Source organism: Dermacentor albipictus, chromosome 8 (assembly GCF_038994185.2).
Source record: "Dermacentor albipictus isolate Rhodes 1998 colony chromosome 8, USDA_Dalb.pri_finalv2, whole genome shotgun sequence".
Taxonomy (NCBI): domain Eukaryota; kingdom Metazoa; phylum Arthropoda; class Arachnida; order Ixodida; family Ixodidae; genus Dermacentor; species Dermacentor albipictus.
This window is the reverse complement of record NC_091828.1, coordinates 119,209,048-119,233,612: the sequence shown is the minus strand read 5'-3', so window position 1 is coordinate 119,233,612 and position 24,565 is coordinate 119,209,048. Positions and strand designations below refer to the sequence as shown.

General features: G+C 48.6%; 2 protein-coding genes across 3 annotated transcripts in view; both read left to right on the top strand.

Moving 5' to 3' along the window:
• Nucleotides 1-197: 197 nt before the first annotated feature.
• Nucleotides 198-8,172, top strand: LOC139049309 (receptor-type guanylate cyclase Gyc76C-like). The gene is made up of 6 exons (XM_070524687.1): nt 198-424; nt 2,124-2,192; nt 3,017-3,134; nt 4,781-4,978; nt 7,706-8,003; nt 8,156-8,172. Exons 1-6 carry the CDS (start codon nt 198-200, stop codon nt 8,170-8,172), a joined length of 927 nt encoding a protein of 308 aa, XP_070380788.1.
• Nucleotides 8,173-10,335: 2,163 nt separating this feature from the next.
• LOC139049081 (guanylate cyclase 32E) overlaps nt 10,336-24,565 on the top strand; it is a 29,793-nt gene continuing 15,563 nt past the window's right edge. Inside the window, exons 1-10 of one of the 2 annotated variants that reach the window (XM_070524291.1) lie at nt 10,336-10,499; nt 11,856-12,031; nt 13,184-13,319; nt 13,968-14,125; nt 15,161-15,251; nt 15,506-15,578; nt 16,897-17,014; nt 17,769-17,993; nt 19,318-19,494; nt 23,504-23,681. In XM_070524291.1, the coding sequence (XP_070380392.1) occupies nt 10,394-10,499; nt 11,856-12,031; nt 13,184-13,319; nt 13,968-14,125; nt 15,161-15,251; nt 15,506-15,578; nt 16,897-17,014; nt 17,769-17,993; nt 19,318-19,494; nt 23,504-23,681 (1,438 nt within the window). In that variant the 5' untranslated portion in view covers nt 10,336-10,393. Of the gene's footprint in view, nt 10,500-11,855; nt 12,032-13,183; nt 13,320-13,967; nt 14,126-15,160; nt 15,252-15,505; nt 15,579-16,896; nt 17,015-17,768; nt 17,994-19,314; nt 19,495-23,503; nt 23,682-24,565 lie in introns of both variants that reach the window. The other variant, XM_070524290.1, reaches the window with a different exon arrangement.

Here is a 24,565-nt window from a genome sequence, read left to right as displayed (position 1 = left end):
ACGACTGGCTTGACCATTTTGACCGGGTTGCCATCCTCAACGACTGGACCCACGAGCGAAAACATGCTTTGAGAACCAAGAGACGGCATTGACGTCATAGAAAGAATTTCGTCGGCAGTTCCTCAATGCCTTCGCCAGGGCGAACAGAATGGAGAATTCATGGCTCGAATGAGCGAGTGACGGCTTACGTAGAAGGCATGAATCGGCTCTTCAGACGTGCGGACCCTTCTCTGACTGAAACAAAGAAGGTGCGCCACCTAATGCGCGGTGTCAAAGAGGAAATCTTCGCTGGCCTCATTCCAAACCCGCCTACGACGCTTGCAGAGTTCCATGACGAAGCCACTTCCGGTTTCTTGCGAGAAGTCATCAGGGCTGTCATCAAGGAAAAAGTGCAGAAGAGGAAGACGACCGCTGCCCCTATGGGGCAACCTTCCATTGCGGAAATGCACGCACGCACGCACGCACGCACGCACACACACACGCACACGCACACACACACACGCACGCACACACACACACACACACGCACACGCGCACGCACACACAAATTGGGAAAATCGAGAGTTTTAGATCAGGGTGACGCAAGCTCTAGCGGGCCCCCAAGTTTGCGTCCCCCTAACCTAAATCTCTCTAATGATTGTGGAGGTTAACGTGCGGAAACTACACTGTGAAATACGACTTACGAGGAACGCCGCGGTGGAGGCCTCCTGCAGGGTGCAGCCGCCACTGCCGGTTATCGAGGCTGCGACCTCGTGCTCAGTCCGGGACCTCAGGCACTGAGCGAACGCGACGGGTAACAGCACATGAACAACCGCTCGGTTCAAGAAAGTTCCTCCAAAGCTAATTCACACAACGTAGACAAGTGGACCACCATATGCAAATGACCTGTACGGCAGAGGGAATTGATCGTCCCGCAAGGACAGTGGATATTCAGGACGGAGGCGTTTCGCCACCTCCAGAGCATTTTTTTTTTCAAAATACTGCCCCGTTAGAAGATGAAGACATCCGGCCCGACCGCTGAATTACTCTTCTAGGGCAATAAAGTTTACTTCCTCCTCCTCCTCCTCGGCGAGCGGCGAAGTTTAGCAAGAAATGCTAAACTTTAGCAATCACGTGATGCGATTGGTGTTGCCCATTGGATGCGGAGTGAACTGTACGCTGCGATGAACTGCGTGCCCATATGCGCTTTTATTCCCGCACGCTAAAACGAGACGCTCGGGTGGAGCAAATTGTCGGCATACATCTGCAACGCTACATCCGCCCATAGTTGGCACAATCTTCCTCCTTTCTCCTTCTCTTAGAAAAGTGCGCTTCTCCACATTATGCCTGTTGTTGTGGAGAAGTGAGATTTACAGGCTTCTGATGCAGTGCGCAGGCACGTACAAAGTCGCCTCGATTGTATGTGCGCGCGTGCGTGCGTGCCCGCTGGCGTGTGTGTCGCAAGCTGAGAAATAATATATATTTCTCTTTAGAATTGAAGAGGTCTCAATTTTTTTCTCAATTTTTTTTCTCAATCCCCCATCCTGCCCATCACACTTTGAAGTTTTAAGGCTCATTAAAGAGAAGCCCAAAATCAATGTAGCTTGGCAGGGTATTTTTGGAGATCTCTATTTATATTGATTTCGCAGAAATAGAAATATCATTAAAATTAGTAAATAGAGGTCAAAATTGAATTTTTTTTAAATGAAAGTTCCAGTATACTTCTACACAGGCAGCCACCTCGTATTATAGTGCAATCTAACCACAATATCGAAGGAATCAGACAGTAAGAACAGCTGGAAGTAAGAGAGGAAGCTGAACTACGCTCGGGTATTTTCTCGTATATGGGCCAATTCGACACTGGAGACATGCTCGAGATGTCGATTATTACTTGAGTCTAGTCATTCTTCGCAGATAAACAACTCACCTTTAATACGCATGATGTCGTACAGATCAAGTGCCCCCCCCTTCCCCCCCCCTTCCCCGAATAATAAACGGGTTGCGGGTTCCTTGCGTGTTTTTCCGATTTATCGCAGTGTAGTCGATCGTTCCGCTTTTCGCAGAAACTCAGTTCAGTAACACGTCCCTAACGTCGTCGTTTCGTACCACTTTAAGCGCTTGCAGCATGTCTTTCTCGTTGTCAGAGTCCCTGCAGTCAATGACCTCACGCCTCTGCGGGACACCGAATGGGCCGCACCCTCGTTCCTCTGGAGGTGAGTCTGCACCCGCATACACGCTGCTTCCGAAGCGAGTATTTATGTGGGCGGCGACACACATACAGTGTTCACACGTTCGGAGAGCGCTGCCGAACTGGCTGAGCATTCTCATCAGTTCTGCACGTGCAGCAGAGCGGTTCCTGCGTACGAGTGCGAAGTGCCAGTCAAATGTAGCACCGAGGTTCAACCTCTGGCCGATCAAACGGCGTCGTTTATACGTCTACACGTTGGTGAGGTGCTGTCGCCTTTTGATAAAAGACCTTGAAGCTCAGCTTATCTTCTCCCCAAATTTTCCCGAGATAGCGCATGGAACCTTCCGATTTTCGTTATGCTGAGATGTCTCTGAGGGAAACGGCTTCTGATCGTAATTGTGCCGATCTCGCAGATGCCGAGTCAGTGCGTGGGACATGATTCATAGGAGCGACCGCTAATTCACACTGACTTGGAGTTATATGTGCAGCCTTTTTTTCTTTTCCTTTGTTTTAAATCAGCATTCCAACGCGAGAGCGTCAACGTTGAACAGCGCCGAAGTGGCTTCGTACAATAAGCTTGACCGGTCGGCCCCTTGAAAAAAAAAAAACCTTCAAGCTGCAGTTATTGTTGAGCTCTTATAGAAGCATTCGGCGAGCAGCACTGCTTATTTTTCAGCGTGAAACCTGTAGACTTAAATCGAGGATACACCGAGGAAGCAACGTAAAGAGAAGTTGTAGCGCTGGTCAGTCCTTTCGAGTTCGAGCACAACTGAGTGATCGGCCAAAGATGTTCGAGAGAGCTATCGCTGTTCTTCTTGTCTTTCTCTCTCGGCAATCGGCGTACACGAGAACGAACGAAACCCTCATCCTTGGCTACCTGACGGGATCCCAGCGACTTCCCGGTGACCGGAGCTACCGACGTCCAGGACTGGCTATTTCCGGTGCGCTCACACTGGCAGTCGACAAGGTAACGTGACATTGAACAAATCGTCGTTCCACTCTTGAGTCCATTCGCCTGACTTGTAATGCTCGTATGTACTATCAGCGTCAAATGAAAGTTGAACAGCGGAGCGCGTGGCCCAAGCATAAGTGAAGATATAGTGCGCGCCGTCCAGTCATCACCATTGACAAGCGCGCACATCCGATTTGGCCGCACTGCGTGATCCCCCTCTAGTGAGATAATTTCGCTTCTGTTCTCGTTCTTACATTTGAAAGGGAGAAAGTAAAAATGAAGCTAAAATATTGCAGTTTACGGCGAGTCTTGTCGCACAGATCGCCGAAACCACAAGTGCTGTCGGCGCGAACAACGGCGTGCGTGGTGCAATTTGCACCGTCATCGCCGCACCGCGCGGGCGAATCTACCTTGCGATGACGGTGCAAACTGCACCACGCGCGCCGTTGTTCGCGCCGACAGCACTTGTGGTTTCGGCGATCTGTGCGACAAGACTCGCCGTAAACTGCAATATTTTAGCTTCATTTTTACTTTCTCCCTTTCAAATGTAAGAACGAGAACAGAAGCGAAATTATCTCACTAGAGGGTGATCGACCAGTGCGGCCAAAGCGGATTTGCGCGCCTGTCAATGGTGATGACTGGACGGCGCGCACTATATCTTCACTTATGCTTGGGCCACGCGCTCCGCTGTTCAACTTTCATTTGACGCCGATAGTACGACCTTGCTTGCTTTTGTGTAATGTTTTGGTTCCGTCGCATGATGTATCTTGCGTGCATGAACTATGTCACGTCTCCTATTGTAGACAGCGTGGCAATGCTACGTGGATGTTCATGACATGTTCACACACACATACACGAACAGAAAAAAAAAAAACATTCTCACGCTAGAACTGCTCGCCGTAAGAATAAATGCCAGTTAATCACGATGTCAGGCATATTCTTAGCGATAACGGCAGGCTAATGAAAAATGGTCCCAGTTTATTTATTATTATTATTTCACTCGCAATTCGCTCTCCGTATACAGAAAATCTTTGTAAAAGGGTGTGCCTTAAGATGACACCTATAACGTTTGGCGCCATCCGTAGCTGTTAGAACAGTTCAATAAAGTGCATAATGGAGCAGGATATTCGTTTTTCGCTAATATTTACGACACCATATACGCAGGGATCGAGAACTCACTCTGAACGCAATTCATACCACTGATGCTACGCAATCCTCATAGTTCTCCATAGTAAGAGAGCATGAGGAACAAACCCCATGCACTTGTGCACTATCGCGATGCGGGCGGCACTACAGCAGACGCACCTGACAGGAAGTGAACAGTGGCTGAACAGCACTGAACCAGAGTGCGCCGTCTAAGCCGCAGCTGAAGTATCACGGACCGTCCTCCATATAGACATGCCGAAGAGTTTGACGTCAAGGAGATGAACATGGAGGTAGTCTCTTTGTTTTTTTTTGTTTTTTTTCAGCGAGGACACTCATGCAACAAATACGCGTTCTCAACACGTTGTCGTTAAGCCACATCATCACCGCCATCATCATAACCACTGCCACCATCCCATATGTTTCCGTACTCCGTAAATAATATACGCGTATACTGACAATGCTAAAGCTATGCGAGTGACATATAGCCTACAGCGCCACTCGCGGTGTAAATGCAGGTGAACCTGCGGGCTCCGCTGTCGGGCGGCCTCCGCCTGGGCGTGCTCGTCGCCGAGACCTTCGGCCGAGAGCGGCACAGCGTGCTGCAGACGGCACGCCTGTGGCGCCAGAACGTCTCGGCTTTCATCGGGCCCCAGGAGACCTGCATCCACGAGGCCTACCTGGCCGCCGCCCTCAACCTGCCCATGGTGTCCTACGTGCGTGCTTTTATAGATGCGCAGACCGCAGATCCCTTCCTCGAGTGTCTTTGACTATTCGTGAACGGTTCTGCTGTTTACGGACATCGGGGACGCGGACGTGAGCAGCAATGCTGGTGACGCCCTCTTTTGGCGCTGGCGTGAACTAACAGCACAGAGAGCAGCCTCTAAGCCTGATATCGGAGGCTGTGTTTAGTAGTATAGGTTGCAAGTACCGCGTTCCATTTATCTGCTGGTGCAAAGGCGTAGACTGCTACAATAACTAGCGTTTATCGGATTTGTTTTATTGCGATGACAAATATATCGGCTCTCTGGGCGCATTTCCGCCGTCGGCGTCGCCGTGATATTCTGTGTAAAGTCCACGTGCGATAACATCGCGGCCGCGCGGGCCCTATCTTGCAAGCGATCTGCGGTGGGTACAGAGTCTAGGCGCACCGAGGGCGGATGGCTTCGCGTGCGCTGTGTTCTCGCCGCTTAGTTCGTATTGAAGGGAGAGACATTAAGAAAGGGCGATTCGCTCGCTGCTGCTGCCGATCTTGCTCATGGCAGCGTTTTGAAAGTGGATGTCCGTGGATATACATAGAGTGAGATGTATTCACGTTTGCCTGTGCGCGTGTGACATCATGCTTATAAATTGAGTTAGTAAGCGAATGTTTACAACTTTGTACGGCCGATAAAACTACTATCCTTACTTCTTATAGCTGTCTAATAATTTGCTGCGACAATCAATACTTCGCCTTTCTGGCGAAACTGCGATATTCTTCAAATTCAACGCGTTAGGTTTCCCTAACGCGTTGAATTGGAAGAAAGCGTCCCAAAACGGGCCGACATCAGCGTGGCTGCTGCTGCCTCTGGTGTTGTGGCATACAGTAACCTGTAATACTTTCGCTTTTGCCCAGTAAGAATGAACATATATTCCACTTGTTGCGTGTTGCGAGAGCTCTCGAAACAGGAGTTGGATACAAGATAACACTTGCGAAATGTATTGCCAACTAGTCCCTTTTGTTCTTATATAGTGTAGGGATTTTCGCTCAACTTTCAAAGGAAGGTTATTGACGCGGTACTTGTGCGTGCCTAGTACAGTGGCTATAAGTATGAACACCCTTCACCAAACTAAACGAGGCCTCGCTGCGCGTATGATCGCAACTTGTCAATACAGAACGTCGAGCCAGCCTCCCGTTGCATCCGTGCTACCCGAAATATGGAGACAGGGAGGCGAGCTCGTCGCTCTCAAAGCAGCACGGCGTTCCTCAGACGCGCGACACAAATAAGCCAGGGCTCAGTACTTTGTAACGTTCCACCTTATTTTCCATTCTTGTTTCGTGATTATGCGGAAGTGTGAGTGGCCTATCCTAAAGCCCCCTCCAAACTGCTACCGTCGCCTGGAATTGAGCTGATGGAGGGGCTTTAGCTTGTCCCATTGTTAACTATGGCGCGGTGGTGTGCTGGCTACATCCGAGCCCACGACGAAGGATGGAAAGAATAGGAAATTAAACTGATTGCCAGAGTATCGGGCCCCGGGGCTCGTCAGTGTTCATGCTTTAATTGGCTTCGTTTCTTTTGACAAAGTCTGTACACCGCAGTTTTGCTTGGGCCTTGAGGATGGATAGAATAGGAAATTAAACGGATCGTTAGAAAGACCCCGGGACTCGTCAGTGCTCATGCTTTAATTGGTTTCGTTTCTTTTGACAAAGACTGTACATAGCAGTTTTGCTTGGGCCGCAAGGATGGAAAGGATAATAATAATATTTGGGGTTTTACGTGCCAAAACCACTTTCTGATTATGAGGCACGCCGTAGTGGAGGACTCCGGAAATTTTGACCACCTGGGGTTCTTTAACGTGCACCTAAATCTAAGCACACGGGTGTTTTCGCATTTCGCCCCCATCGAAATGCGGCCGCCGTGGCCGGGATTCGATCCCGCGGCCTCGTGCTCAGCAGCCCAACACCATAGCCACTGAGCAACCACGGCGGGTGATGGAAAGGATAGGAAATTAAACGGATCGTTAGAGTATATGACCCCGGGGCTTGTGCTCATGATTTAATTGGCTTCGTTTCTCTTGACAAAGTCTGTACACCGCAGTTTTGCTTGGGCCTTGAGGATGGATAGAATAAGAAATGAAACGGATCGTTAGAAGGACCCCGGGACTCGTCAGTGCTCATGCTTTAATTGGTTTCGTTTCTTTTGACAAAGACTGTACATAGCAGTTTTGCTTGGGCCGCGAGGATGGAAAGGATAGGAAATTAACCGGATCGTTAGAATACAGGACCCTGGGACTCGTCAGTGCTAATGCTTTAATTGGCTTCGTTTCTTTTGACAAAGACTGTACATCGCAGTTTTGCTTGGGGCGATGAGGATCGAAAGAATAGGAAAATTAAACGGATCGTTAGAGCATAGGACCCCGTGGCTCGTCGGTGCTCATGCTTTAATTGGCTTCGTTTCTTTTGACAAAGACTGTACATCGCAGTTTTGCCTGGGCCGCGAGGATGGAAAGGATAGGAAATTAACCGGATCGTTAGAATACAGGACCCTGGGACTCGTCAGTGCTAATGCTTTAATTGGCTTCGTTTCTTTTGACAAAGACTGTACATCGCAGTTTTGCTTGGGGCGATGAGGATCGAAAGAATAGGAAAATTAAACGGATCGTTAGAGGATAGGACCCCGTGGCTCGTCAGTGCTCATGCTTTAAATGGCTTCGTTTCTTTTGACAAAGACTGTACATCGCAGTTCTGCCTGGGCCGCGAGACCTCGGACAAGCAGCGCTTCCCGACTTTCGCTCGCACGCGTCCACCCGAGACGCACATCTCCAAGTCGGTGGCCGCGCTGCTTGCCCACTTCGGTTGGCGACAGGTGGCGCTGTTCTACGCCTCGCGGCTGGGTCACGTGGCCGACGGCGTCATGTCGACGCTGACGTCCCACGGCGTCCGGCTGCGTCACGTGAGCTCGTGGAACGAGACCTACCACTACGGCTACGGACCGAGTCCGTTCGAGACGATGCTCAAGGATGCTGCGCCAAAGGCGAGAGGTGGGCCCCACAGCCATCACTGTGTGCGCGGCTTACACGTCCTGAACTGTGCGGTATTGTGCGCAGGGTGTTTTTCTCGTTTTAGTTGCACCAAGTCTTTTTTTTAACTTCTTTGTAATATATAGTGCAATTTCTCCCCTGCATGCATGCAGTTCATTTGTTTGAATAGGCTTGTATAAATTCTTCAGAAATAGCAATGTTCCCTTTGTTAATTAACAAGAATTACCAAACGACTTTAATATAGTTATTTACTTTAAAACACATACTGTAATTACGCTAATAAAGCTAATGGGTGCTGAAACAATGTCCGCGGACTAAGATTATAGCATTAGTTTCAGTACACCAGCCTCCAAAAATCCCAAAACGTGCAATGTGATGTATGGGCGTCTCCTAAAAGTATTGGACGACGAACAGAGAGTTACATATCGAAGATAGGCACGTCCGGACTGTGATGCATTATTTAGCTCATCACGTGGTGAGACGGTGGCGAGCTGGACAGTGAAAATAAGAGTTAGGTGTCATGCACAGGACGTCATCCAGGTCGCAAATGTTGTACAGCCAGCGCAGTGAAAAGGTGCGCGTTATGTGATCTGATCCGCCTATCGCGAGCAGCGAATATAACTACAAAATGGCATACGTGACGTCACGTGAATACTCACTTGGCATGCATGACGCGCATGGATGGCATAGAGCGGTCACTCTGCCGAGCATAGTCTCAGAGGTCTTGAGGCAATGTTTCGCGAGGCCTATGGTAGCAAGTGCTAGTCGCTGCATTTAGTCACAAGATAAGAGAGATAATTTAATTGAAAGAAGGCAGAGAGGTCGGCCTGAGCTAAGGTGCTCTAGCCTGCTACTCTGCACAGGGGGAGGGGGAAAGGGGACATAAAGATGTGATGAGGGATGATGATGACATAGCAAGAGAGATGCGCAAAGGCGAAAGCAAGTTCAACACTCTGATGATAAACATTCACAAATGTCATCCATGAAGCCACAATCAGGCTTCGCATCAAGTTTGTAGTCACTAATTTGAGAACAAGACCTACTCTCGCGGATAGGTCTTGTCCATGCGCCTCACAGCGCGATTCTCTTAGATATTAGGACACTTTGCTATAACGTTCCACTCTAAAAAAAAAAGTTTGTACCCTTAAGTGCATATCTTTTGTCCCCAAACAATAACCATCATCCGTCTTGCATGTGCTTTGTTTTTTAACTTTGCGCTCGCTACTTTCCTGTCGAGAATGCTGTGTCATGCTGATAACGCGCATGCCATTTGGGACCTGAAAGTACCGAGTGCGCAGCGCTAATGCAAAAAGAAAGAAAAAAGAAAGCCCACATAAAAGATGACGACTAGCGCCTGTAGACGAAAGAAAACCCTAAATTGTGCAAGCTTTTGCTTAGAGTGCAGTGCTCCATCGTTACGGATACGGTTTACGACTTCTGTCAGCTTAGCGCGGCGTTTGCCATATGTGGCAGGTGTTCCCAAACTCGGTTCCGCGAACGACATCTTAAGCTTCCGCGAGCGGCCAAAAACGATCGAATCCTACCCCATCCCCCTTTCGGTAGGTATTGAAATCTAGAGCTGAAATTTCGCAATTAAAACCACCGCATCCTCACCTCGGAAGTCTTCGAAAGAAACGCCATCGTGGTCATGGTGTTCAAGGCAAATTATATAGCGCTTATACTGCTAAAATGATTCGATTGTTCGTGCACTTCTTTTGTTATCATTTTTAACTCGTTGAATTCATTCATCGTAAACAATCATCGCGATACCGTGTAAGCACAACGGTTGGAAAAACAAGTGAAGGGGGGGTGGGCCGGGGGTGTCGCGGTACATTGGGAAAGCGCAGATGGGGTTCCACAAGGCCAGGAAGTTTGGCAACCCCTGGGACATGGCACGGATAGTTTGCACAGACGTCATCGTGGCCGCCATTTATGAGTACTAGCACGTCTAGAGGCGGCGTAGGCAAGCAGCTTGACAGGATGAGAGCACGACAGACGCGTCTTGCATCGAACGACAAAGCGATAACAGTGACAAACCGGTGGAAAAACAGTCGTCGTGAAAAAGCAAAACAATGCGCTCGTGGTGCTACGGTGCCCTGACGTCATCGTGGCCGCCATGTTTGGGTACTAGCACGGTGAGAGTCGCGTCAGTGACGTCACGTGAAACCTGTCTATAAGCCGCGGCACGTTCGGGCTCCGTGGACGTCGCTTAACCACAGCCCGTGTAAAGTATAGGCAGGTTGCCGAAGCGGTGACCTGCCTAGAGCGGCATCCGATCGGTTTGTAAAAAAAAAACGAAAAAAAACTTTCCTTAGTTGTGCAGCGCGTGGAATTGCCGGTACGGCGCAGTGTTCATCGTGCTGGGCCAGTACTTCGAGCACATCGGCCTCATGGCGAGCCTGGAAGCCCGCGGACTGCTGCAAGGCGGAGAGTACTTCGTCGTGGGCGTCGACGTCCAGCAGTACGACGTCGAAGGGCCCACTCGTTACCTTACTGGTCAGTTTCTTTTTTCGTGCGTAGGAGCACTTCGAATGTGTGTGTGTGTTTTTTTTTATTTGCCCAGAACCGCATTATGTAGTGATTCCTTTTTTTTTCGTTACTGTTCATTTCTTGTCACCCCTTCCAGCGAATGACCAATATCGGCAATAACGAACACCCGGATCGAGTCAATGACAAAGGGCGCGAAAGAGCCTAAACTGAAAAGAATATTTAACAATACTGGCTTATCAGTTTATCACACTCTATAAAGGCACTGCTTTAGGGGCGCTGCCAAGCAGAATGACTTAAAAGAATAAAGATGAGCTTAACAGACATGTGCCTGTCCTGCGAGCCACTGATATGGTTACGCATTCGACAAAGGAAAACAGGGGGAAAGTTCGTCGGTGTTCTCTCTAGCAAGTGTAGTCTGAACACGTTCGTTCGCTCTCTTTGCGCTGCCGCGACCAATAATGCGCAAGTGTGCAAGCTCTGTAAACAGTAAACGCGACTCCATGGTGATCCGCAGAGGACGTGACGACAGCAAAGAAGCGGATTCGGGTGAGTCCTGGGGTGAGTATTCAAGCGCGTGTACTCGTCACTGAGTGCACAACCACGGGCGAGAAACGTAGTCGTATACGTATTTGCGCTGTGTCCTTTTTTTCCCATCCATCTCGCGTTTAAGTGGCCCCCGCATAGAGTTTCTCACTATAACACCTAGAGGGTAATCTGGCGCCACCGTCTATGGGAGTTTCTTAAGGGGGCACCGTGCCGTCATGGGAATGACGGTATATACGTGTCTGCGAGGCTCGTGTTGGCTGGTGTTGTAAGAGGCTTCGTCTAAAACTTGGATATGGCTACGCAAATAACGCGTTCTCAAAGTAAAATCTTCATAAAATGTTTCCATTCACGCATATTACATTTTTACTCACCCACGATGCATGACCAAGGGAAGAAAAGCAAGAACAGACGACCGACTGTTGCAAAGCGAGCGCGAACCTTGTCGTCTGTCCTCCAACTTTAGCGGCCCGCTGATACTTTTTACGTAACATGTAGTCGTACACACAATAACAAGTTCTCATAGTTAAACAAAAGATGTTTTCGCGTAATAATAAAGCTAAAACAGCTTTTCACGTGCTCTTCTAGTAGGAAATGAATCATTGTGACAGACGGAATGGTACTTGCCAAGCGCGTCTTCAAGGCGTCCTGTCTCTACGAGAACGATGCCAATCCGAATCCACAATATACTGGCATTCCCATGCATACCACAGCGCAGCAGCGCCAGATTTCCCTCTAGGTAATGTAGTGAGAAACTCTGTGGGCCCCCGGTACTCGGAGGCACGGTGAAGGTGACGACGTTCTTTTTCTTCGCGGTAGGTCTATTCCGAGAGGAACCGGACCCTTCGGTGGTGCGCGCCTACCGCTCCTACCTGGGCATCGTGGGCTCCCCGGCTTCGGGATTCGAGGAGTTTTCGGTGGCCGTCAATGAGTACATGCAGAGGCCGCCGTTCAACATCGTCAACGCCGCCGACACCATCGGAGGCAGGAAGAAGGTCGGCCCTTCCAAATCCACAACTTCCGATGAGCTGCGAGATGTGTTGTGTTATATCTTTCAAGAGCTCGGAAAGTTGGTCGAGATTTTATACGCATTCGGTACTGGAATTGAGAAAACTCGGCGGGAAAAAAGAACGCGGACAATGGCGAGGAGAAAAAGACCACATAGCATTTGCCTTGTCATTTACTAAGCTCTGTTTCCCCCTTCTTGCTACATTGGCTCCTTCTTTTTTTTTTTTCGTTTCAGCCATGTATACCTTTATGGTGCGAACACGGCTTAACCAAGGGCTGTATGCATTCATCATCTGTCTCTAACAAAACTGAAAGCTGATCGAGGTCATATGTACAGTAATGGCGGAAAAACGGCGCAAAAATTTAGATAGGGATGCAAGAACGGCTGTATCGTTCTGTTCCCTCTTGAGCCAGTGTTTTAATTACTGCCTTGTTTCCCCACTCTGAACGTCTCCAGTACTGTTCTCGCGTAACTTAAATAAAAAATTCATTCAGATATATAGGTCGGCAGATTACGTTGATGTTCATTTATTTACTACATAGTCCTTGTGGAAAATTCCCCTTAATTAAACATTAAAAACATTACCTCGATCCACTTTTAGGCTATTATTAGAGCGAGATGATGAATGCAGCCCTTGGTTAAGCCGTGTTCTCGCCATAAGGGTACACATGGCAGAATTTCTTTTTTTTTCATTGAGACAGAAGTGCCTTTGCTAATTACTCTCATGTCGAGTTGTCACTGTCGAAGCCAGCCTATAGGTCTCAGGCTTGTAAGATATAATGGTAAGATGGTAAGATATATAAAAGTGCTTTGTGTGGACAGTCGGAGATGGCAGCAGTGTCACGTAGAGTTGTCGAGGTGGGGCAGTTCAGCTCTTCCACGAGTAGATAAGAATGAAGATTGGACGTGGAATACACCCCACCTTCGATTCCCCGTGTAGCTTTACGACGACCTCCTATACAACGCGAGACAAACCGCGGGGAGGTCGCAAGCACCGCAGTGACGATTTCTCTCCAGGAATCTTGCGTTGTCGCGTAGAAAAGCCTTGGAAGAAGAGTGTCGCACTCTGTTATTCTAGTACACTCTAACTCTGTATACACTTCGGCAGTACGAGAGACCGGATGTCGACGCGTCGCAGATTCCGTCCGAGGGCGCCTACCTGTACGACGCCGTCATGGTGTACGCGAGGGCCGTCAACGCCTGCCTCGAGCACGGGGGCGACTTCCGGAACGGCAAGCACCTGTTCGAGCACATGCGGGGGCGATCGTACCACAGTGAGTGAGGCACACGCTTTCGCGGAATCCATTTGCGGCCCTTCTGTGGGCGGCAGTGTCTGCGACTCCTACTGCAAGCCGGCCTCCGCTACAGTGTGACAACCAGCTATGACCGCTGGATGCATGACAACAGATTCCACAAAACACTGCTTCAATTCATACACAACACAGGCCTCACAGCACACATATAATACACATATGCGCTCCAAGAATTATGCCTTAAGGGCAAGCCTTTATCGCAATAAAAAAAAAAGAAAAAGAAAGAGTTCCGTGGGAGTGTTAATATAAAGTTTTAGATTAGGGGACGCAAACCGCTTGCGTAAGCAAGAACTAGGGGCCACGGTACTGCGCATGCGCAGACCACTACGTCACGGTCTGCTCATGCGCAGTACCGTGGCCCCTAGTCCTTGCGTACGCAAGCCGCTTGCGGCACCCAATCTAAAGCTATCCAGTATCCTCAGCGCGCATGCAGCTGTCCCAGAAACACACCCCAGGCTATCGCCAGGCGACCTGTAATTTGATCAATAGCGCAATGAAATGAAATAAAATTAACACGGTTTCATAGGTGTTGCTTTTTTTTTCCCCTAACGAACTGCAGCATATAGAATCGATAATCGGTCCCTGTGGGCTGCCTGTGATATCTTACAGGCGCCATGGGATACATGGTGCGGATGGACGACAACGGTGATGCCGAGGGCAACTACACTCTGATTGCGCGCAAGAAATCGGGCGGCCACGGGGGAGGCGCGTTCGGACTCTTTCCGGTGGGAGTCTTCGAACTCTCCGGCAATGGATCGGCCCTGCCGGTAAGGGAAGCTCGCGGAGCTCAAGAAGAAAGAAAAAAGAACATGTTATCGCGCTGATTGGTTCATTGTTTGCGTGTTTAAATAAGCGCCCATTTTGAACGAAGGCTAAAATGTATGACATCAAAAAACACAGATTTAAAGAAAGGTCCCAGCTAACTTTAGCCAGAGTTTAAAAATATGCAAATGCCGCGTAACTGGACAGAACCAAAGTAATGTTGTTTGCCGTCGCTTGGAAATACTCAGATTATTACTTTTCATTTAATCTAATTGGATCGTTAGTCTTAATTAATTAATCGAATAATTAACTTCTCACATATGATAATTAGATTAAAAGTGTCAATGAGAAAACTGTACAGCAGCATGAACTCCTGGTACAGCTTTCTGTTTCTCAATACGTGCTACATAACAGTGTTTTTCCGAGCGTGAAAGAAGACTGCGATTACATGCAATGTGCCTAGAGCGGCCAACTTTTCGAGACAAGAAGTGAAAAACACATGGGTTGTGAAACCACGACTGGAAAAAAAAAAATCGACTTAACCGTTATTTAGAGATATCATAGTTCGAGTTATCAAAGGTTTACTGCAAATTGTTAGCACAATCAAAGCTTCGCCTTTCAGACATAAATGTGATATTTTTTTTTTCTCTCGGCTGTTGAGAAATTTCTTTTTTTCTTCGAGGTGTTTTTCTTGCTATGTTCTTGGTACATTGCGTAATTTTTCCGCTGCTTTAATCGTCCTCAACTATTTCCGTTGTTTTCTAGTCATAAGTAGATCTCCCTTGTTCCAGTTCCATCCGACTATTGATAAATCTACTATAAATGGTATTCGCCGTCAGTACAGAGGGAAACCAAACCAGAACAACGACTTTTTCTGCGTCCATCATTTCATTTATCTTCAACATGGACGTTTATTCCAACCCACACTCCTTGAGCTGAAATAACGGACTGGGCACTTCTTTTCCCCCGATGTGTGTTCGCAGTTTGGTCTTATTCGAAATCGTATTTAATTTTATTTCTTACTTTCTTCTTCGTCGAAGGTCTTGAAGCTCTTCGACACAATTGAATGGATCAAGGGAGCGCCTCCAAGGGACGAACCTCCATGTGGCTTCAGCGGAGAGAAGTGTATCTGTACGTTCAGAAAGGCAGCAGTGTACCAACTATCGGTAACTTTCGTATAACTGCGCTTGTTAACGGGATTATCGCCCGCTGTAACATATGGTTACGTTGTTCGTAATCTTCGTTTAGCAAAAAACACGTTTTTCGGTCTTTTCTTTCGTTTTTTTGTTTTCTCTTTTTTTTACGGGGAGGGAGGGGGGTACGGTAACCTAAGTCGGTTTCATCTGCCCCTCCTTCTCTCTTTTTTTTACACGTGGACATGAAAGTGTGGAAGATTCTGGGCAGCATCTCCTGCGGTGTGCTTGTCCTTCTAACAATAGTCGCCTTCGCAGCGTACAGGTGAGTGTTCCTCGTTTCGGTCCCGCAGTCAGAACTTCGTGCCAATTATACCTAACTAGTCATGGCCTTGCACGACTAATCAAAAGGCGGCAACCTTTGAAGTCGCTGCAGCTATCACCAGATGCCAGTTTTATAACTTACAGCGCAATGGAGTTAGGCGTAACGTTAAAAGATGCAAAGAGAGCGGTGTGGATCAGAAAGCAAACGGCGATAGCAGATATGCTAGTTCACATTTAGAGAACGAAATGGAGCTGGGCAGGCCATGTAACGAGTAGGGTAGATAACCGGTGGACCGTCAGAGTTACAGATTTGGTGTCAAGGGGAAGGAAGCGTAGTCGAGGACTGCATAAAATTAGGTGGGGTCATGAAATTATGAAATCCCCAGGCACAAGTTGGGATCAGCTTGCGCAAAACAGGGATAATTGGAGATCGCTGGGAGATGTCTTCGTCCTACAGTGGACATAAGTATAGGCTCATGATGGTGATGATGACAATGAAACCAGGGAAAACACCAGCTATTTTAACAATTTTTAACCACAAATTTGTTGTGTGTGAGGGTTAAATTTACGATAAAGACTTCCTATTATAAGTAGAGAGAGATGCAATGGGCAACGTGCCACAAGAGGGATTCGAACCCGCGAGTTCCGCATGAGGCGCCTTAATTGTGCCTTGCCACATGAGGTACGGCGGCGGCGGCTGGCTCTTCGTCCACGCTTTTTGGTGCTTGTGTGCTCGCATTTATAACCTACCCCTAGTTGTGTTAGCCAGCGTGACTTGTAGTCATGGTGGCGGACCTGTCTTTTGGACCAACGATTTCTGGCTGGTGGGATGGGGGGCATCCACCAAAAGATAAGAAAGTCTTGCGAGCTCTAAGGCTGACTGCGCAAGTACTCACATACCCGTGTGATTCACATTCGCAGCACAGCCAATGAAATTTGCAAGCTTGGACCGCACGTCGCTTTATGACCCAGCTTGTGCGTGCGCATAATGATGTATTGCGAAACGTTGAAACGTGTGAAAATCAACTGAATTCCAGAATATCACCTGTCTACCGACGACCTCCTCTCGGCTTAGTTTGTCTGTGCGCGCGTATTATATAGCGCATGCGAGATAAGCCGTCAGATCTCTCGTTTCTCTTCGGCTATCAATGTTTACACGCGTCCTCTGAGGCAATCCATGGGCAAAGTTGGAAGGATAGCGTCCATGCACAACAGAAAGAAACAAAAAGTCATGTCTTTCTATTTTTTCCCTCCCGTCTTCCTTTTCTTCTTCTTTCTTTTTACGTCACTCTTCTTTCTTTCTATTTGCCTGTCTTCAGGTACTGGGCATACGAGCAGGCGCTGGACAGGCTGCTCTGGAAGCTGGACTTCCACGAGATACACATGCGAGGAGGTCCCACGGTGCAACAGCAGGCCCATAAGACGGTATCGTGCGCGGTACGTACGCTCCGAGATGGTGCGGGGCCGTTTGTTAATCGAAACGCCGAATAAAGAGCGTGTGCGCGGCCGAGACGATGGACCGCGTCCGTTGAGACCAAAGACTGAAACCGCGTGTCTGCCGCTGCACCGTGAAGAACTGAATCACACGAAAAAGTCCGAGTCCCGAGTGGCCTCGAACGGTTCCGCTCTTCGATTTCTGTAAGGAAGTGCGCGCGATTATGAACGCGCACGTGTACGTTAGATGGCGTTGTACTCCATTCTTACGAAACTAAATCTGTGCTTACATTTTTTGCTATAATATTGTAATTAGATAGGATCTGAGGCTACGTCAGGTATATGCAGATGTATAATGCAGACTATGCATAATGTACGTATGTCTGTATATGCATATGCATTCATGCCTGTGTATTTTCGCATAACTTCTTCGGCCAAAATAAATACTACTACTACTAATAATAATCTGAACTGTTCCCCCAACGTCCTCTCACTCTATAACTTTCCTATCCCCCTCTCTACTCGTTGAACCCCCGGACTTCTTTCGCGCAGATAACTTCCGGCGCTCAACGCCATAGTGTCGCGGTGATGCAAATTATCTAGGGTAACCAGGACAGGCTTGCAACCACCCTAGTGCTACATCTGTCTCGCTCAAACTTCGGGGGACCGCGCTGCTTCTCGCGCCGAAGCCCGCATTCGCCGGATGTCACATGCAGAGTGTCACGTGTTTCCCACGTGCCTCGCACGTCACTCTCAGAGCCACGGTGCCAGCGGTCTCTCCGACAACGGCGGCGGCGGCGGATGCGACGGCCTCGTGCCGGGGCCGACGTCATCGCAGCTGTCGCTGTCGTCACAGCCCGAGTTCCGCTACTCGCAGCTCTACGCTCCAGTGGGCGTCTACCGGGGCCGCCTGTGCGCCGTCAAGCGGATCCGCACGAGGTCGCTGTTGCTCACGCGCACGCTCAAGAGGCAGCTCAACGTGGTGAGGTGTTTGCCAGGTTGCAGCGCGGCACGGAGGAAGGAAACTAAGGAGAGGCCCTGACGTCACTCTTTGTGAAGCAAAAGTGAAGCCGGAAGTTTGCGTTGCTCATGGCGATGCTCCGCCTTTTGTGCCACCCTCCTCTCTTGTTTACATCTTTCGCGAAACCACGCCGCGCTGCGCGTGGTTTCGCGCGCGGAGCGCGCGCGCTCGCGCAACATCCGGCAGAGCATGGTGCAGGTTACACAGCGCAACAAGACACGGTGACTAACACAAACCCGCCCACACAGCGCCTTTGCCACGGCACGAAACCTACCAGAGCAACACGTGTGAACGCTCAAATTCCGAACAACGACGCCATTGTGGCCCAAAAGGCGTAGCCATACAGCAAAACAAATAAAAAAGCAGCAAAAAATGAGAACCTACTACGTCATTTCCGCCACACTTTTCTCCTAGCGCGCGGAGGGGGTAGGGCCTCTCCTAAGTTTCCTTCCTCCGTGTGGTGAGGTGTTTGCCAGGTTGCCAGCACAGTGAACATGGTCTTGGCTTGTAGCGCTGAGTGAACACGGACGCAGAAAGGAGCAGACAGGACGAGCACTAACTCCCTAACTCTAAGAGTTAGCGCTTGTCCTGTCTGCTCCTTTCTGTGTCCGTGTTCACTTCGCGCTACAAGCCAAGACCATGTTACCGCACCAACTCGCCCAACTGTCTATCCTTTTGCAGCACGGTGAGGTTGCCAGCGCAAAATCGAAGGGAACAACAAAAGGAGTACACTGACACCGTCAAACGCTGGTTCAAATTCAAACAAATTCAAACATAAACAAAAGATAGATATATCGCGTCGTGGAGGATTTAGAACTGCGCCCTCCATTTCGCAATCGAGGTATCGTTATTGGAAGCCAAACCGTGCACATCTTTTTGGAATCGAACCCTCAATGTAGGATGCGGGAGTTTCTGAAATAGGTTATGCTGCAGCAGCATTAGTTTTACGAGTACTACATGCACCCCAATGGCTGTAAACTGTCATATACATGCACATCTCATTTACATCCTTGTCCGGTAACTTCAACATTTGACTTACGATCTTGGTGTTTTAATTAGCCTTCGTCGATTCTGTCGGTTACGTTTAACGAAGCAACGCTGCAATAACTTCCAAATGAACAAAACTGCGAAGATCTGGCGCTTATAACAAAGGCTTTGCTGCAGCCAAGGTGCACGTGTGACTCTCTCCGGGCCTGTGCGCAAGGGTGTAGGAAGGGTGTCGCGCAAGTGCATTCGCGTCCTTTGCAAACCTCCGTGTCTCTCGCTGTGCCCTTATTCGAAGCAGCTCCGCGACCTTCGGCACGACAACCTCTGCTCTCTGGTGGGCGTGTGCGTGGAGCCTCCCAACGTGTGCGTCGTCACTGACTACTGTAGCCGGGGAAGCCTGCGCGACCTCCTGGACAACGAGGACATCCGCCTGGACAACATGTTTGTCGCCTCGCTCGTCGACGACCTCGTGCGGGTGAGCGCGGGGGACGTTAACCATGGTTGTAACAGTAATCAACGCAGAAAGTTGGGCTAATTGGTGTTGACGTAGTTGCTGGGACATAGTTGATAGCGCGGTAAAGACAAACGAAAAAAAAAAGGTGGGACAGGAGTGTGCGCTAAAGCTCTCTCCTGTCCCAACCTTTTTTGTTTGTTTGTTTTCTTCGCGCTATTAAGTATGTCACAGCGATCTAACAGACTTGACTGAACGTCCTCAGCAAGTGACGGTGCTGAAAAAGAAGTGAGGAACCATCAAATCAGGCAAACGGAAAATGTCTGACCTTTTCTTGGGCTATATGCAGGGTGTCCCAGCTATCATGGACCAAGATTTTGAAGAAAAAAAAAACACCTATGCGTTCTTCAGAATATAAATCCCGTGGATGTTGTTAGCGTTTATCTAAACTTACAGTACCATTTTTTGTGCGTCTTTGCTTGAGTAATTAGCCGAGATAAATTAACTATTTAAATATAGCTTGAAACGTTCAGGCGTCAATAGTAAAGTTGTGGAGCTTCACAAATATTGCCCAACCCAGGTTCTTCCAACGAGATAGACTTAGCGTGGCCCTTCTTATTCGGGAAAAACGAAAGCCTGCGGAGTAAAAAAAGAAATACCACGTGACAGCGCGCTCCATGTGCGCCCGAATGCGTCGCGAATACAGCGCTCTCATGAGTGATTTGTAAAAACATCGCCAGCGCCGCGCCTTCCTTTCACTTACGAGAAAGGGCTTAAACCTTTGCCCGGCTCTGACATTACCGGCAGCGGCTGGCGACGGCGCTGCGAAAAAGCGCTTCGTCAGCAGCCGCTCGCGCCGGTCGCCGAATAACGCGCCGTCATCATCCGTTTATTCCGGTATGACGAGAAGGGCCATTTTTTTCTTCCAAGCGGTCAAGTCAATGCGGAACAGAAAAAAAAACGCACAAAACATGCATCATACATCTGGAACCTGTGCGAGAGAGAGCATTATTCGTTGCAACGCCGCTTTTCTTCCAAGCCGTGCCAGCGGCTAGATGCATGTGAGCTCGACTGTCTATTACTGTCATGCAGCGCAACCGTTTCGAAGAACTTGTTTTCAGTGCCTAAAACATGCCGTACTCAAGCGAGCAGAAGGGGAGCACTTTCTCAGCCTTGGGAGCGGCACAGGGCGACAAGAGGAAAGCCTCCAAGGTATACCGGAATTGGCAGTATGGGGGAAGACGAGTTACTTGACGCTGAAAGAAACAGGTAGCTTCAAGAAGACGCGGCACAGAAAGGGAACCATCAGTGAAGAGGCTGAAGGAGACATTTTGGCTTTCATGACTGCAGACCCTCATTCCAGCATGCGTGATGCGAGTGGTGAGGTCGGCACTTCAAAATCTTCAATGTCAAGAATTTTTAGAAAGGCTGAAATGCATCCGTATCGCCTCCAACTGCATCAAAAGCTGCAAGAAAGAGATTTTCAATGGCGGCTTGATTTCTCAAATTGGATCCTTGTGAACAGTGACGAACTACCGGATTTTGTTGACAAAGTGCTCTGGACAGATGAGGCAATCTTCTCCAGAAATTCTCAAGTCAACATCCATAACGCGCATTACTGGAGCGATACGAACCCGCACTGGGTGGCGCAGACCAGACACCAGTACCAATGGTTATTCAGTGTGTGGTGCGGTATCTTTGACGGAAGAATATTTGGCCCGATATTTTTTGACCACATGCTTACTGCTCAGCGGTACGTGAACGACATCTTGGAAGGCCCAGTCAAAGATTTTCGCTGTGATCTTCCTCTTGCGTTTTTAAAGCGAACTTGGTATCAGCACGACGGTGCACCAGCTCACAGCAGCAGCCTTGCTCGAGCCTGGCTTGACGAAGCTTTGAAACACCAGTGCGTCGGGCGGCATGGACCAGTGGCATGGCCTGCAAGGTCACCGGAGTTGACACCTCTTGGCTTCTTGTGTGGACATGTGAAAGACCGACTGTACCGCAAACCTACAGCTACACCAGAAGCGCTGAATGCAGGGATTGCTGAGGGCTGCAGCGAGATACCGTCTTGCGTCATCAAAAAAGCTACATCGGACGTGCTGAAAAGATGCCAATTCTGCATTATGGCAGAGGGCAACTTGCTTGAACACATTCTTTAGACACCACGGCGAATAAATCTCTACAACCGTTATCGATGAAAAGAGCCATCTGTGTGAAACTTGTACGACGTGGAAAAGGCACGTAATATGTAATTACAAATTCTCTTTTGACAAGGAATGGACAGGAAGCTAAAAGGCAACCTTCCATGTCAGTTTAGAATTCTTCCTTTTGTGACAACCAGCGTAATTCACACAACGTTATCAAGCTTGTTATAATGCGTGTTTGCTTGTTGGGGTCTTTCTCCTAAATTCGAACTCATGAGCTTGTCATTTTTCCTACGCATGCATTCTGCTAGCGTGAGAGTGCGATTATCACCGCAGAAACGGGAGCCGCGCTGTATTTCAACTGCCGCCCGAACCCACTGGAATTTATCTCGGAGCCAACCACAACGCGAAGCTCTGTCGTGGGCAGCACGAAAGGCGCGAAGCGAGCGATGTTTTTTACAAAGCGTGGTTGAGAGCGCTGTAATCGTGGCGCATTTGGGCGCACAGAGCGCGCTGTCACGTGGTATTTTTTAAACTCCGCGGGCTCTCGTTTTTCCCGAATAAAAACGGCCATGCTAAGTCTATCTCGTTGGAAGTGCCTGGGTTGGGCAATATTTGCGGAGCTCCACAACTTTCCTATTGACGCCTGAACGTTTCAAGCTATATATAAAAAAATTAATTAATTTATCTCGGCTAATTACTTAATAAAGACGAGCAAGAGATGGCCCTGTAAGTTTAGATAAACTCCAACAACACCCACGCGACTTCTGTTCTGAATAATGCATAGGTTTTTTTTCAAAATCTTGGTCCAAGTTAGCTGGGACACCCTGTACGTACGGACCTAAGTAACAGCTCAAAATTAGCGCCCGTCATCTCACGTATACTATCGTATCTGACTCAGAGCAGCTCAGCACATCATATCTAGCTCTCGAGTTCCACCATGCAGGGTCTGCTGCTCAGTCGGGCCATATTGCGGTCTTATGTCTGTAAGACCCTATAGGAAAACTGCTAAGCGGACATCACATTTTTTATTTGGTAAGTGAATTTTTTATCAAAAATACGCAAAAATTGCAAAATTTTAGAAAACGAAACTATGTAGTTTACAACTCTGTACCTCAGCAATTAAGAATGATATCACAATTATGTGAATTGCATCTAATAGTATATCTAAAGCGGACGAAATTAATTTGTTACACATGAACCTGAAAAAATTAGTAATATGGAAATACAGCTTTTGCAAAACCCTTATACACAGCGTAACTAATTCACGTAACAGAAATTTACATATCGAATTGGTCTGCTTTGAATGATACAATGGATGCCGTTTACAGAACCACGATATCTGTTCTTGATGCAGAGCTATGAATTTGTAAACTTCGTGCTTCTAATTTTTTCAATCTTCCGAATTCTTAAAAATTTCTTTAACAAAATTCAGACCATAAACTGAAATTCCGCTTTCAAAAGTCACTAAAAGTTAACTTTCTCTCCCAAATGCAAAAATGTCATTAAAATCGGTCCAGGGGCTACCTCAGAAAAGCGTTTCTGCCTTTTACACGTATTTCAATAGGGTGCGTCGGAGTGGAGCCCGAGCTAAAGCTTCCTCTTAAGACCGGCGATTAGATAACGTACCGTGGTTCTTATATGAATCTCGCCAACGTGCAACTACAAAAACTAGAATTCAATGGCAACTTCGCTAAGTCCGCCTACCAGTTTTTCTATAAGGTGTTACAGAAATATGTGTCCGCAATATGGCCCAACTGGGGAGCAGATTCTGCCTGGTGGTGCGTGTGCTGTATGGCTGCAGCGGGGATCTGACCTCATTTGTAGACCCGCAGATCGCCTGTGAGAAGATTCATCGACACCTATTCGTCCTCTCGGTGGTCCAGGGCATGTTGTTCCTGCACGAGAGTCCTGTGCGCAGCCATGGCGACCTGCGCTCGGCCAACTGCCTCGTCGACAGCCGCTGGGTCCTCAAGGTGGCCGACTTTGGACTGGCCCAAATCAAGCGCAGCGCGGGTGACGACGGTCACCACGGCGGCGGCCAAAGACAGTCCAGGGAATACAGCTGAGTGTCATTTGCCCGTATACGGGGAAATGTTGGAGAATAGCGAGGGGGAGCGAAATGTTCAAGTCTACAGTGCAGGAAGAAGCGTTCTCCTTCTGTGCCGTTCACTGCGTGGGGCGGACGCTTTAGCCGAGCACTACACTCTTAAAACGGTTGCACCCTTTGGGGTGTATATTTGTCCCACAACAATAATCGTCATCTGCCTTGCTTGCGTTTCCTTTCTTGAAAACTCGGCGCTCGCTACTTTCCTGTCGAGAATGCTGCGTCACACTGATAACGCGCATGCCGTTCGTGACTGGGAAGTACCGGGCTCGCAGCGTTAAAGAAAGGAAACGCGGGCAAGACAGATGACGATTATTGTTGTGGGACAAGATACGCCCCAAAAGGTGTAAATTTTTCTAAGAGTGTAAACCGAAACCGTACCTGTTACCTTCGCGATGTATGGCCTCACTGAGGAGCAGATCTTGCTTAGCGTCGCGTGTGCCGCGATGTGGCCACAGCGGGCTCTGGCCACACTTAAATCCGTCCTGCTCAACTCGTCTGTACAAAAAGAAGTTCCTTTTACAGACGGTCCTTTAAACCTGGCCAGTGACCAACGATTATCGCTGTACAATGACCAACAAACAATGATCATCGCTGTAGTGTTTAGCGAAGGTAAGCTTTGTTGTCGGAACGATGGCTCTGAACTGACTTATCCGTTCCTCTTGTTATGGCGCAAGTGTCCGCATCTACCGAACGCGGCTTCCTGTCACGGTTGCGACCGCTTCTCTTTGACGAAGTAGCCGCGTAATTTCCTGGTAAGCGCAATTTTTCGCCTTTTGGTTTGTACAGCAAGAGCGCCGTTTAGAGCTATCTTGGGTTGGTGCGTCGTGATTTGTGCGTG